Source organism: Populus nigra, chromosome 7 (assembly GCF_951802175.1).
Source record: "Populus nigra chromosome 7, ddPopNigr1.1, whole genome shotgun sequence".
In the NCBI taxonomy this organism is placed as follows: domain Eukaryota; kingdom Viridiplantae; phylum Streptophyta; class Magnoliopsida; order Malpighiales; family Salicaceae; genus Populus; species Populus nigra.
In genome coordinates, this window is record NC_084858.1 from 11,265,692 (window position 1) to 11,277,949 (window position 12,258).

The 12,258-nt window shown below is 35.8% G+C and overlaps 2 protein-coding genes and 1 long non-coding RNA gene across 9 annotated transcripts; all 3 read left to right on the forward strand.

The window, feature by feature from the left end:
• Positions 1 to 553: 553 nt before the first annotated feature.
• Positions 554 to 3,764, forward strand: LOC133699857 (uncharacterized). 5 transcript variants are annotated; one of them, XM_062123352.1, is made up of 3 exons: positions 554 to 810; positions 1,687 to 1,744; positions 2,471 to 3,764. In XM_062123352.1, exon 3 carries the CDS (start codon positions 2,606 to 2,608, stop codon positions 3,404 to 3,406), a length of 801 nt encoding a protein of 266 aa, XP_061979336.1. In that variant the 5' UTR covers positions 554 to 810; positions 1,687 to 1,744; positions 2,471 to 2,605; the 3' UTR covers positions 3,407 to 3,764. The 5 variants fall into 5 exon arrangements, with proteins under 5 accessions (XP_061979336.1, XP_061979337.1, XP_061979339.1 ...); XM_062123353.1 differs by having other exon boundaries at positions 554 to 805; XM_062123355.1 differs by lacking the exon at positions 1,687 to 1,744.
• Positions 3,765 to 3,909: 145 nt separating this feature from the next.
• Positions 3,910 to 7,567, forward strand: LOC133699859 (uncharacterized). Of its 3 annotated transcripts, XM_062123358.1 has the most exons (3): positions 3,910 to 4,792; positions 6,083 to 6,232; positions 7,038 to 7,507. In XM_062123358.1, the coding sequence occupies exons 2-3, from the start codon at positions 6,158 to 6,160 to the stop codon at positions 7,341 to 7,343; spliced, it is 381 nt and encodes a 126-aa protein (XP_061979342.1). In that variant the 5' UTR covers positions 3,910 to 4,792; positions 6,083 to 6,157; the 3' UTR covers positions 7,344 to 7,507. The 3 variants fall into 3 exon arrangements, 2 of the variants coding, with proteins under 2 accessions (XP_061979342.1, XP_061979341.1); XM_062123357.1 differs by lacking the exon at positions 3,910 to 4,792 and having other exon boundaries at positions 4,800 to 6,232; XR_009843331.1 differs by lacking the exons at positions 3,910 to 4,792; positions 6,083 to 6,232 and adding an exon at positions 6,239 to 6,907 and having other exon boundaries at positions 7,038 to 7,567.
• Positions 7,568 to 9,861: 2,294 nt separating this feature from the next.
• LOC133698310 (uncharacterized) lies at positions 9,862 to 10,935 on the forward strand. The gene is made up of 3 exons (XR_009843058.1): positions 9,862 to 10,216; positions 10,350 to 10,450; positions 10,547 to 10,935. It is a non-coding gene; the product is annotated as an uncharacterized LOC133698310 (long non-coding RNA).
• Positions 10,936 to 12,258: the final 1,323 nt, after the last annotated feature.

Consider the following 12,258-nt stretch of genomic DNA (forward strand, 5'->3'; position numbering starts at 1 on the left):
TAACAAATTATTTAGTGTATATTTTGAGATAGCAAACAGCGCACAGAGATAAATAATAATAATAATAAAAATAAAAATTGTATGGAAGATAAAATTTACTCTCCAAAAACACAAAATTAAAAATTGAGAGCTAACATATTTGGATTATTAATTTTTCCCCTCCACTTATTATAAATACTCATTTTTATGTTTGAGATTGTAATTACATTATATTTTTTAAATTTTTTTTAGTTTGAATTTTTTTTTTTATAATTATTTTAATATATTAATATTAAAAATAAATTTTTTTTAATAAAAATATATATTATTTTGATATATTCTCAAATAAAAAATACTTCAAAAAACATTCTTCGTCATAAATTTAGATAATGTTTTTTAAAATATTTTTTGATCAAAAATATATAAAAATAATATATATATTTTTAAATTATTTTTAATATTAATATATCCAAATATTTTAAAAATATTAATTTTAAAAAAAAATTAAAAAAAAATTATCACAACTCAATTTCAACTTGATTTCTCAGCTACAAAAACAAACCACCTCTAAACAGTCACGAAGATGACCGACACCAGTCACATATTATAGAGCAGATTAAAACCTTACTGGACGTAGTGGCCTTCTAGTTTGATCTCTACTCGGCTTAAATTCCAAAAATTTGTCTGTTGCTTCCTCTTCTCCTTCAAATAAACAAAACAGAGGGAGAAAGAAATGCACGTCTTTAACAGAACCCTCTTAGTTTTTGTTCCTTCCCTCTCATCATTTATCAAGAATCTCTCTTAAAATTCCCTTCTTCATAAACTGGTAAGGTGCGTACCGAACTTCTTTCTTTCTTTCTTTCTTTTCTTGATTGGTGTTCAAAGTTGTTCTTTTTTTTTTTAATTATAGAATTACATCAAGCTTGGATTTTCGTGGATCAGTTGTTTATTTTATTTTATTTTACTTCTTTGAATGCTAGGAATGTTTCTTTAAGGATAAAAAAGAAGTGGGCTTTGTTTGTTTTCTCTCAATCTACTATTAGTTGTTGAATTTTCTTGCTCCTTGTTGTTTGTTGAATCTACTAAAGGTTAAAGAACTAAGAATTTAGAGTTGTTTTTTTTTAATGTTTTTGGGGCTAACGTTAGCTGAAAATTCGTTACGGTTTTTGTTAGGAGTGGATTTAGTCTGGCACTGTTGAATCGAAGGCTTATGAAGCATTTATTCGAGTTTTAATTTGTGTTATATGGGTGATTTTGAGCTTGAGCTTGAGCTTGAGTCTGAAGGGAGGGTAGTATTTGATTTATTTCAGATTGTTGGTCTATTATTTCATTCTAAATATCATCGTTTGAAGGGATTGTTCTCTTGGCAAAGATGAACAAACATAAATGCATGGTTCTGGGAAACAAAAAATGTCCCCACACGCCAGCTCGTGCGCATCTAAGCACATATGCGTTCAAGTTAACATTCATAAGCAAACTTGGATGCAAAATGAGGACTGGTGTGGTAGAAAGTTGTTGCAATTATTGAATCAGCTCTCTCTACATTCACATCCCTTGCAGTGCTGAAGTTGGTGGAAGATAAGAATCTGTATTTGTTAGATACACTAGAAACAAGTTTTATGGTTCAATATTCGCAACTGCATAACTGTGATCTTTGTTTGCAAGTTTGACTTAATACCTTAATTGGTTTCATGATCCATCATGCAGAGATTGAAAGTATAGGGCTCAGTTAGGGTAGCAAAAGGATGTTTGCTTGTGCATGAAGGTGAGTTCTCAGCTGTTCACATATCTAATAAATGGATAACATCTAGATTTGATGGTCTAAGATAAGAATTTTTGGGATAATTAACTTCTCTGGGTAATGATTGATAGTTTGGCATTAGAATTTGCAAATATACATCTTGTTCAGTTTATTGGTATGTGTCATGGTCACTGTTTGTTGTACAAACTTCTGCTTCTGCTTTGTGAACTGTAGCTGCTAGCTAGCTGGCATTGCATGCAGAGAATGCAAATTGATTTAAGGATGCAGCTTGATCAAATAACATTGAAGGTTAACCAGTGAATGTATTTGTCTAAATGGGAAAATGAAAGAGCAGCATGTTTGCTCAAGTAATCTATCCTGACAATTTTTATATTGGCAAACATGCGCTCATTTTTGGGTCATTTTAGCCTTTCTTTTCTAGTTTTCTTTTGAGATTACAAGAGATGGTGTTCTGTTTAGAAGCTCTGACACCATGAAGTCAATTTTTCATCATCCTCTTTTTCATTTTGGATTACTAACCCCTTATCCTGTTTTTTCTAATTAGCTTTCTTCTTTTTGGAGATTTTAGCTTATTATGATGAAACCATGATATTATCTGCTTTGACATACAAGATTAAAAGCTAGATCTCTCTATTATACATAATCAGATTGATGCCAAACTGAAGCTGGCAGCCTAAATTACATGTAATTTAGTTTGGTTATCATTCTGATTCTTATTTTTCCTTCCAGGTGAAATACTCGGAAATTATTAGCAAGAGAAGACAATCCAGTATGAATATATGGTTAATGTCACTCCTTGTATGGTTCAGCTTCTACAACCATTGAAAGTGATGTTGTTTGAATAGTCATTTGTCACCAATCAAAATGTTGAATTTTGCATCCAATTGCCTAGCTGGAAGTGTTAGTATGAACAATTCTACAAAGCCTACTCAAGTCCCATCAGAATACTCAGACGACGAGGCATCTTCTGTTAGCAGAGAAGAAGCTCTAGAGTGCCCAATATGCTGGGAATCCTTCAATATTGTGGAAAATGTGCCTTATGTTTTATGGTGTGGCCATACTCTTTGCAAAAATTGCGTCCTAGGGCTTCAATGGGCTGTAGTGAAATTCCCCACATTACCTATTCGGCTTCCTCTCTTTATTTCTTGCCCGTGGTGCAATTTATCATCTTTCCGCTTTGTTTATAGAGGGAACGTCAAATTTCCTCGCAAGAATTATTTTCTACTTTGGATGGTTGAGAGCAAGAATGGTGACAGAGACAAGTCTCCTGGCACCTTCTTTGAAGATCACCAACAGCACTGGTCATCAGACAGTAATTTAGCTCATGGAAGTCGGGTAAGCCGTGGTAACATCAGGAGAGGACACTATATTCATCACTCTGAACCATCAGGGACACACCATGATCATAATCATGTCAACAGTTACCTCAATGTGGAGAGAATACATTCTTCCCTTCAGAAATCACTGGCTTTCTTTGTTAGTCTGACAGCAAAGTTCCCATTGGTCATCATATTCCTTTTGATCATCTTATATGTAATACCTGCCAGTGCAAGCATTTTGGCCCTGTACATTCTTATCACTGTTCTGTTTGCCCTCCCATCATTTCTCATTCTTTACTTTTCTTATCCTAGTTTGGATTGGCTTGTGAGAGAAATCATCACTTGATATGCAATTTAGTGTCGTAATCTGTAACCATTGTGAATAGAAGTTTGCACCTAGAAAGTCGCACATCTTTTTCTTGGTGACGTGAACTTGGTAATTCAACGACTTTCCAGTCTCCAAGATCACATTCGTTGGCATCAAAGCTCCTCGGTCCCACTATCCCATATCTTCCATGGTAAGAAGCTCTTCTGCTCTTGTAGGATTTTGCTGGTGTTAGGGCTGTTTGTAGTGGCAATGGGGTTCGGTGGTAATAATGGTCCCACCAAAGTTGTTTCCTTATGGATGTGTAATGCTCTTGTAAGTATCTGAAATATTAGTAAAGTGTGAGGGCTATCACCCAAAGCTTGATTTCTTGGTTGTATCTTTATTATGGTTCTATTTGATTTGTGTCTAACTAGGAATTTTTTGTTTTATGATGGGTTTTGAAACAAAGTGATAAAAACCAGAGTTATTTCATTTCAGTCTTCTGTGTGGAAATACTATTCCAGCCGAATGCTTTTTGGATATCTGAAGCTCTTCTGGGAATACAGTTGAAATAGGTTTTTATCCATTTCCCAGATGTTACTTCTGAACAGGTCAAGGTTTTGTTTGTAGTGGACCGGTTCTTTACCTATCATGTTGGTGCAAGCAACTTGGTTCGCTTGGGCTTGAAAAGAAGCTGTAGAACATGAGCTTTCAGTGTAGAATTGGTTGTCATCAGGCCATTCACTGGATTATCTGCTCTTGGTTATGCTTCGTGCGCATAGAGTTGTCTTAAAAATTGCCATGGTAGTGTGGAGTGGATGCTATTTGTGGGAACACATGGTGAACCTAGTGCCAAATTATAGCTGATCAGGATTCGATGCTACAGCATTGCCTGCATTCTTAGCTCTGATTTATTTGGGGGGTAACCCTCCTAAATTAAGGTCTTAATTTGCTACAGAAAATACTATTTTGATCCTTTTCTTTTCCCATCCACAATAAATCCCCAGAAAATCCAACGCAGACATGGCCGGGGAAGTTCCAACTCTGGATTCTGTTTAACATTATGGACACCCCACCACAACCTTTTAGAACAACCATGGCCTGATAAAAAATTTCGACTGTTTCAACAAAAATGGCAGTAGCCTTAACCATTTCATGCCCTAAATCCACAACCCTGTAGAAACCATCCTCTTTAAAAGACTTAAATTCTAGTTTTCTTGGTGGGCCCCTGAAGGATGTTTCTTCTCAGTTAAAGCCCAGAAGGGAAAGAACAGACAAGTTCAGCTTGGTGATTGCTGCTCCAAGCAACACCTCAACCAGCACCTGCACCAACAGTGGTGGCGGCTGCGGCAGGTTTTATCCGAACTTTACAGGGTTTCCTTTCCCTCTTGGTCCTTTCCTTATAGGCGCACTATAAGGACTGAGGTAACTTTCTCTATCTTCAGCTTGGTTGTTAAGGATTTTGTTCAAGAATAATGGAGAATGGCTTAAGTTTTGATAATTATGACTTTAATATACTTGTGCACATATGTCCTTTGCTGTGTGTATTGACAAAACTTGTCTGTTTTCAAGTTTTATCACTCCCAGTCTGTTGTACTTGCCACCTCACAGAATTTATGTACCTGTAAAGTCACTGTTTGATGTATGATCTTGTTTCTGCTTTTTAATTCTTGATGTGCAAATTAGTGGTGGTTGATGTTTTTGCTTGCTTGGCGGGCTTATACTTTATTCTGCATTGCTGCACATTGCTAACTATAATCAGGTAAACCATCATTCTAGCAGGTGTTTTGCACTTCACATTTACATCAAACAAACAGTGAAGTAGATTGGGCATATGGAACCTTCTTCTTAGTTAATATGTTTTCCTAATATTGAAAGTTTTTGTAAAGGAAAATATAAAGAACTTATACTTTAGGAGGTCTCCAATAAATGTCTTCTATATAAAGAAACACAGGACTTCTTAACTTTGTTCAGCTACTTAATTCAATGCTTTATAAGGAAAGCTGTTTCAATTTCAATTTATGGTTGAACTTTGCTACTTCTTTACATACCATTAGAAAATTATGGAAGTTCTTTATTGATAAACTTCGAAAATGTTGTATTTGAAATAGCCCAGAAGAATGGCAGGTATGTTAACAGCTTCAAAGAAGGATGCTTTTTCAAGCAATTTCTTTTCCTTGTAGAGCCTTCGGGTTCTACCTGTTTGAGTTTGTCTCATTCTTTTAAAAAATTTAATACAAAATCACTTTGTAGAATTAAAATTTCATGAATTTCTAAATTCTGCATTTGGAATTGGAAACCAATAAACATATTTGGATAATGCAATCTGGATCATAGAACCCCTGAATAATGGAGTTCCATTCCATGACTGAATATGAGACCAAAGACTTCAGCCTAAGAGATGGATAATATGTCGAGTAAATTGTTCCGTTTCAGTGTCATATGCCTTGATAAAATGGGAAGCATCTCTAGATGAATTCGTGGAGCAGCAGTTCCTTCAAAATGAGGTCCTCATTTTAAGCCCCACTTGGGGAAATTCCATCAGTCTAGAAAAAAAGAAATATTCTTTGTTCTGATTAAACTACTCCAATTAGTAGAGAAAGAGTTGTATTTGATATGCATGGAAAACATAAGTATTGTAAAAGGCACAATTCTTTTCTATGCTAATGTAAATTGTAGCTAGAAGGTCTGTTATCTTCTGTTTTATGTCTTTAGGCTGTGAAGGGTTGTATATGGCTATTCGAACAAGAGCAAGCATTAGGCTTCAGCAGTGTGTCAACTAACATTCGAATGACAGCCATCAAACTCAAATCTGGAGGATTATGGGTCCACGCACCCATTGCTCCAACGAAGGAGTGTATTCAGGTTCTATCTCGTTTACCTTTTTACTCTTTAACAAGATAATGTTAGTCTTATTTGTTGCAATGAAGGATTTGAGGTGTGTGGATTTTAGTTTGTTTCTGTAGCATAAGAAATGTCTTTTTGTTACCTGTTTTTGTTCAGTCTTGTGAGGGCATTCAAGGACCACCATATGCCATTGATTGCATTGTCAAGTCTGGTAATGGGTCACCGAGTAGTAGGGGCAAAACTGATCAATCTTTTATGGACGAGGCAATAACACCACTTTTACCGATAGATAGCAAAATGGTGGATCCTTGCCATAAGTTATAATTGATTTTTTTGTCCTCAACTCTACAGCAGCATATGATACATGAAGTAGGAGATGCAAAATGACTATTCCTGTTGAACCTGTTAAAGGAGATGTAACATCTATGTCTATGTTTACGTTGCCTACATATATGAAAACCAACAGTTGGATGCAAAGTTCCTGAAAAGGTAAAGAAACGACTTTGATGGAATGTTAGAGCTCTCATAGCTGGGCTGAGATGATTATATAGACCTAAAAAGTGAGAACTACTGACTATCACTCTGCCTGGTTATGGTATGCTGTGATTATATAGGCCTAAAAGGTGAAAACAACTACAGACCATCAATCTGCCTGGTTATAGTATGCCGTGATTGGTACTATCAAACCAAAAGGTAAACATATGATGAACACATCTGAATTATCAACCTTCTAGAGCGCATAGAGCCAGCCCAAGTTTTTTGAACTTCAATATGATCAGCTTTTTCTATATTATGACATATTTCTTGCTCGTTAAAATTGCAGATCAGGGATTGGATTGATAGTATTGTCCGAGACTGGAAATTCAAGAGGATAATTCCTGCTCATTTTGCTGCTCCAATAAACACAGGCAGGTCTGAATTTTTAGCCGCGTTTTCATTCCTAGATGACTTCTTGGGAGAGCGATATGTTACTCAGCCTTCACTTTCGCTTCTATTTTCATCAATTATGAGGAAGGCGGCGAGTTACTTCCCACCGGATGACATGAAGACCTTATCATCTCTTGATCAGTTCTTGGTCTCGGTGGGAGCAGTGAAGAAGACTGTCTCAGGCCGGAAGAAGACAGCATGACAGATAAATTTAGCCAATGAGTTTCGCTACCATAAATTTACAAACATGTATATGCAGTGTTTGATAAATCATCATTGCCCTAGCATAAAATACATAGATTTGATGTCCCTAGCTGTAGATGTTTTAAATGATATATACGAGATTCAAAAGGTTGAAGTGTCGAAGTAGCCTTGTTCTTGGGGTGCTTTATACCATTAAAAGCAGATTATTCCTCCATCAAACAAGTTTTATTTGTTTTCTACGGCTTTATCTTGCCATTTAAGCAAATGAATAGTTATTAGTCACCGGAAACCCTGAAGGGTTTCTTCTGCTTAAGGACTATATCTAGTGACAATTGATTGAGAGCTATAGCTCATTGGCTGAGGCTCGAGTTTTCTAACAATGACAATACTAGTTGATACAAGTAGAGAGAGATATTTTCATGGAACAGTGAGACTAATTTAAGCCTTCAAATGACTGGTTTGATTGAAACCAAAGACACCCATAATTTTCTAGTTGTTGAATTGCATACAAATTTTGCCAATATATATATATAAAAGGCAAGTACATTGATTGAAAAAAAGCATTTAACAAATATATTTTTATGGGTCCAACACTCCCTGGAAGAGGAGATGACTCGAGGCAAAGGGCAGATACGTTGAAACATTGAAAACAAGCAGTCCAAATCCTAATAAATTATATTGTAGTTGGAGGGTCACCTTCTTCTCAACTAAAAACCTTTTAGAACAACTATCTATGTGGAGGTCCAGTAATAAAAATTTGAGATCAAAAAGTTTACTCTTTTTATAGTCGCAGGTTCGAGTCCTGTGGTTACTTATATGATAGCCACTAGAAGCTTACATGATTGTTAACTTCAGGGCTCGTGGGATTAGTCGAGGTGCGCATAAGCTGGCTCAGACACTCACGTTAAACTAAAAAAAAAAAACCCTTTAGAAATAATTATAAGATGTGTAGTTTAATTGATCATGTTTTAGTTTTGTTCTCTAGAAATCATTGATGCGAGTCTCAAAAACCTCAGGCCACTAGAGGCTTATATAATAGTTAATTTAAGGGTTCGTGAGATTACTCGAGGTATGCGCAAGCTGACCCGGACACCTACATTAATAATAATAAAAAAAAAACATGTCGAAATAATCTTGAGTAGGGTAGCTCAATTGGTTAGACTCTGAATTTGCTTTCTAAAGATCATTAATTCAAGTACCACAAACCTCAGGACTACTTGAGACTTATCTAATCATTAACTTCAGGGTCTCGGAAGATTAGTTGAGATGTGTATAAACTGATGAGATATTTACGGTTATATATATAAAAAAAAAAACCCCATGTCGAAATTGAAATCCCATTCTCACACGGGCACAAAGCACTCAATATTGATCAACATGAATAAACATTTCATGGGGTAGAGCGAGAGAGATGAACACTAAAAGAAGATGCTCTGAATCTTAGAACATGGGGGACCATGAGAGAAGCAATATTCACCTCCTTTTTCATCCCTGCCCATCTCATCTCAGAAATCATTCATCAAACATTGCTTTTCCCCCACGAAGGAATTAAGGGCTTCGGCCTTTAAGCCTGTAAAACTTGTTCCTTTCTTTCTCTGAAGCAGCTAGGCAACAAACAAGAACTAAGCTAGTTACTGTATGAACCAGAATATATTGTAGCTTGATCAATTAGGATGTATCGCGATTGATTTGTCCTGCCATCATGAAATCTTAAATCTCATGTATCACAATATTTCCATAAATCTTGATGAATTAACTATAGATAATACTCTAGATTGATTGAATTACTTGTCTTTATATAGAAAAAGGGAATCCTTTACAGATTGTGTGTTTTCCATTAAGGGAAGAAATTCATGAGTTCGAGTAGAAAGCACCCAGATTATAAAGCCAAAGGAGAGCTTTATCTTGATGGCTAGCCTGGGTGATATTAATTAATTCGGCATAATAAGCATAATGGTCCAGCTTTGAGCCAATATGTTGCCTGTACAACTAGTCTTTTTCAAGCCAACAACTCACCCTTTTCACAATAGCAAACGAATTTCTTACTTTTGCTTCGAAAGGAGAGAAGAAAAAAGATTATTTTTTTTAAAAAATATTTTTAAAATATAAAAACAAAGGTGATATTAAAAGTTATCCTTTTCAAAACCCATGGTATACTTCACCGAACATCTAAAAAAAAATATAATCTTGATCGACACACAATCTTACTTGAGGAGATTCATAAAATAACAAAGGATTGTTAGAAGTAATAATCAACACCTTATGTTAAGCTTGGAACAAAGAATAAAGGATAAGATGTGACGTAGGAGTTTAGTAACACATTATATAATATTAATATTGAAGAAAGCTTAGAGTTGAGATAGATTTGACACACCATAATTTAATAGCACAGTACTGTATTATTATTTATTTTTTAATAAAATTTTCAAATTTCTATATTGAATGACGATAACATACATAATAAATAGAGAGGTGATCAACGATCACCGCCTATATGTTTGTTTTGGTGATGAAAAATAGTTTTTTAGGTGACAGACATTATCCCCTAACCTTTTATTCTTATTTCTTGCCAACAATGCTTTATTATGCAGCGAGAGAGAGAGATAAGCTAGCAGACATGCCATTATCCAAGGATGGAATTTCATCATAAAATCAATCCTTATCTTAAAATTCATCCAATTACTTGAAATTCGTAAAATTATTATTATACTATTCCATTTGGCTTCACTATTCATGTGGGATTGCGATAACATTTTTCCATGGTTTACAAGAGATTTATACTGATAAAAGGTAAATGAGCTGTTGTTCGCTTCTCAGGGTTGAAGATTGAGATTTCCCCACCTCGAAGTTTTTCACTCACTGTGATATCAGGTTAGATTTTTGTGAGTTCTCTTCCTTGGTTTAATTTTAGCATAAAATCTTGAGTGATACCGGAAATTCTTTTCTGCATGGTGCATCATTCATATACCACCATCGATCATGACTAGATGTGTATGGTTTGCAGGGGTTGTAGCTTTTGTTCTCTTCATCTGTATGTGTCCTATCTATGGCTGAGCAGAGCATCAGTCTGGCAGTGATCCCCAACAATTGCTGAGGCTGCTGGAGGTGATTCAAGAGGAGGAGAGTGTTTGGTATTAATTATTTTTTATAATTTTTTTTATTTAAGAATATATTAAAATAATATTTTTTTTATTTTAGCAGGAGATAAGAAAGAAAATCAGGTCATGATTTGTAAATATGAAAAGCAACATACATTCGAGAAGAACGCAAGGTGTCCATTTCCAATAAGGATAATAAAGAAACCACCAGATGACCAAAGTTTGGCAATCTCCGTATTGGAGGTAAGCTTTACGTGAATAAATTCAACAGAGAAAAGACATTTAAAAGAGAAGTTACTATTACAAGTGATTCGCACCGTTTTACTTTACTTAAGTTCTACTTTACTTAATACGCACCGTTTCTAATATTTGTAATGTAGAAGGCACGAGACCCTACTCTCGTTTTTCTCTTGATGCCTATATACAAAGGCAGTTGTAACAGAATATGATTATCGAAAGAAAGGAAATATTATTCTGTCCTCCCTCTCTGCATTCCTGCTTTCTCTCCTATTCTTCCTCATTCTGTTCCACTATTCCTCACGTCTGTTAAATTTTTTCTCAATACATTTGTTCCTTCATCAAGTGGTATCAGAGCTTTTATCTCCAGACCTTAACAATGGCTCATGACACAAGGTCCTAATATATGAAGAAGTTAGAAGGGGCGATAGCTACAACTAACAAGGAACAAGCTTAATGGAATGACAAGATGGCAAGAATGTTTGAACAACAAGGGCAACAACAGCTGTCCAGCGACACCCGACTTTTAAGGTTGAAGGAGCTTATTTTTGGTATTTCCCTTCAACAGAATACACTATTGCAGAAACTGCAGTTGTCTACAGTGGAGACAAGCTCTAACCAAGAGCATCCACGCAACAGTCAAGAAGGAATGATAGGTAGGAATGATTAGCAGTATGGGGGACACTACAAGTTTCATAAGCCTAGGTGCGATTTTCCATTTTTCAAAGGGGAAGACGTCCATAAATAGTTGTATAAATGCAACCAATATTTTGAGATAGAAGAGGTCCCTGGCGTTGAAAAACTCAAACTAGCATCTTATTATTTGGACGGCATGGCACTGTATTAGCATCAAAACTTCATGCGCAACAATGGTGGCAGGTTAGTAATTTGGAATGAATATGTGGAAGCCATCTGTGGAAGGTTTGGCGGCCATAAGGACCTTCTAGAAGAACTCAAAGATCGGAAACAAGAGGGTGATTTGGAAACTTACATCAAGGACTTTGACATTCTGTGGAATCGTGCAAAAATTGATGAACGGTATGCCTTGATCTTCTTTTTAGGTGGATTGGAAACTGAAATAAAAAATTTGGTTAAGATGTTCGAACCAAAATCCCTTAAGCAAGCCTATAACCTATCCCGCCTACAAGAGAACACTAACCTTTATAAGAAACTCCATAAACATTCAACCAAACACCCCACCATACTTGTTAACAACAACAATAGGACAGCTCAACCACCACCTTTTTACAAAACTTATAGCTCTCACGATACACCACCCTCTAAATTGCCACGATTATTACCCACCCCTCAAACACCAGTTACTACTCAGCCTATGAGAAGACCAACCAGAACTCTCAGGAGTACTGAAATGGAAGAATGAAGAGCAAAAGGTTTGTGTTTTTTATGTGACGACAAACTCACTCCGAGGCACAAATGTAGAGCAAAAAGGCTTTACTCCATTTGTTTAGTAGAAGATGAGGATGAGAACGAAGACAGTGCATTAGAGTCTGTTAAGGAGATGGAGGAATCAAAAGACATGGACCCGTACATTTCCATGAATGCCTTAGAAGGGGTTCC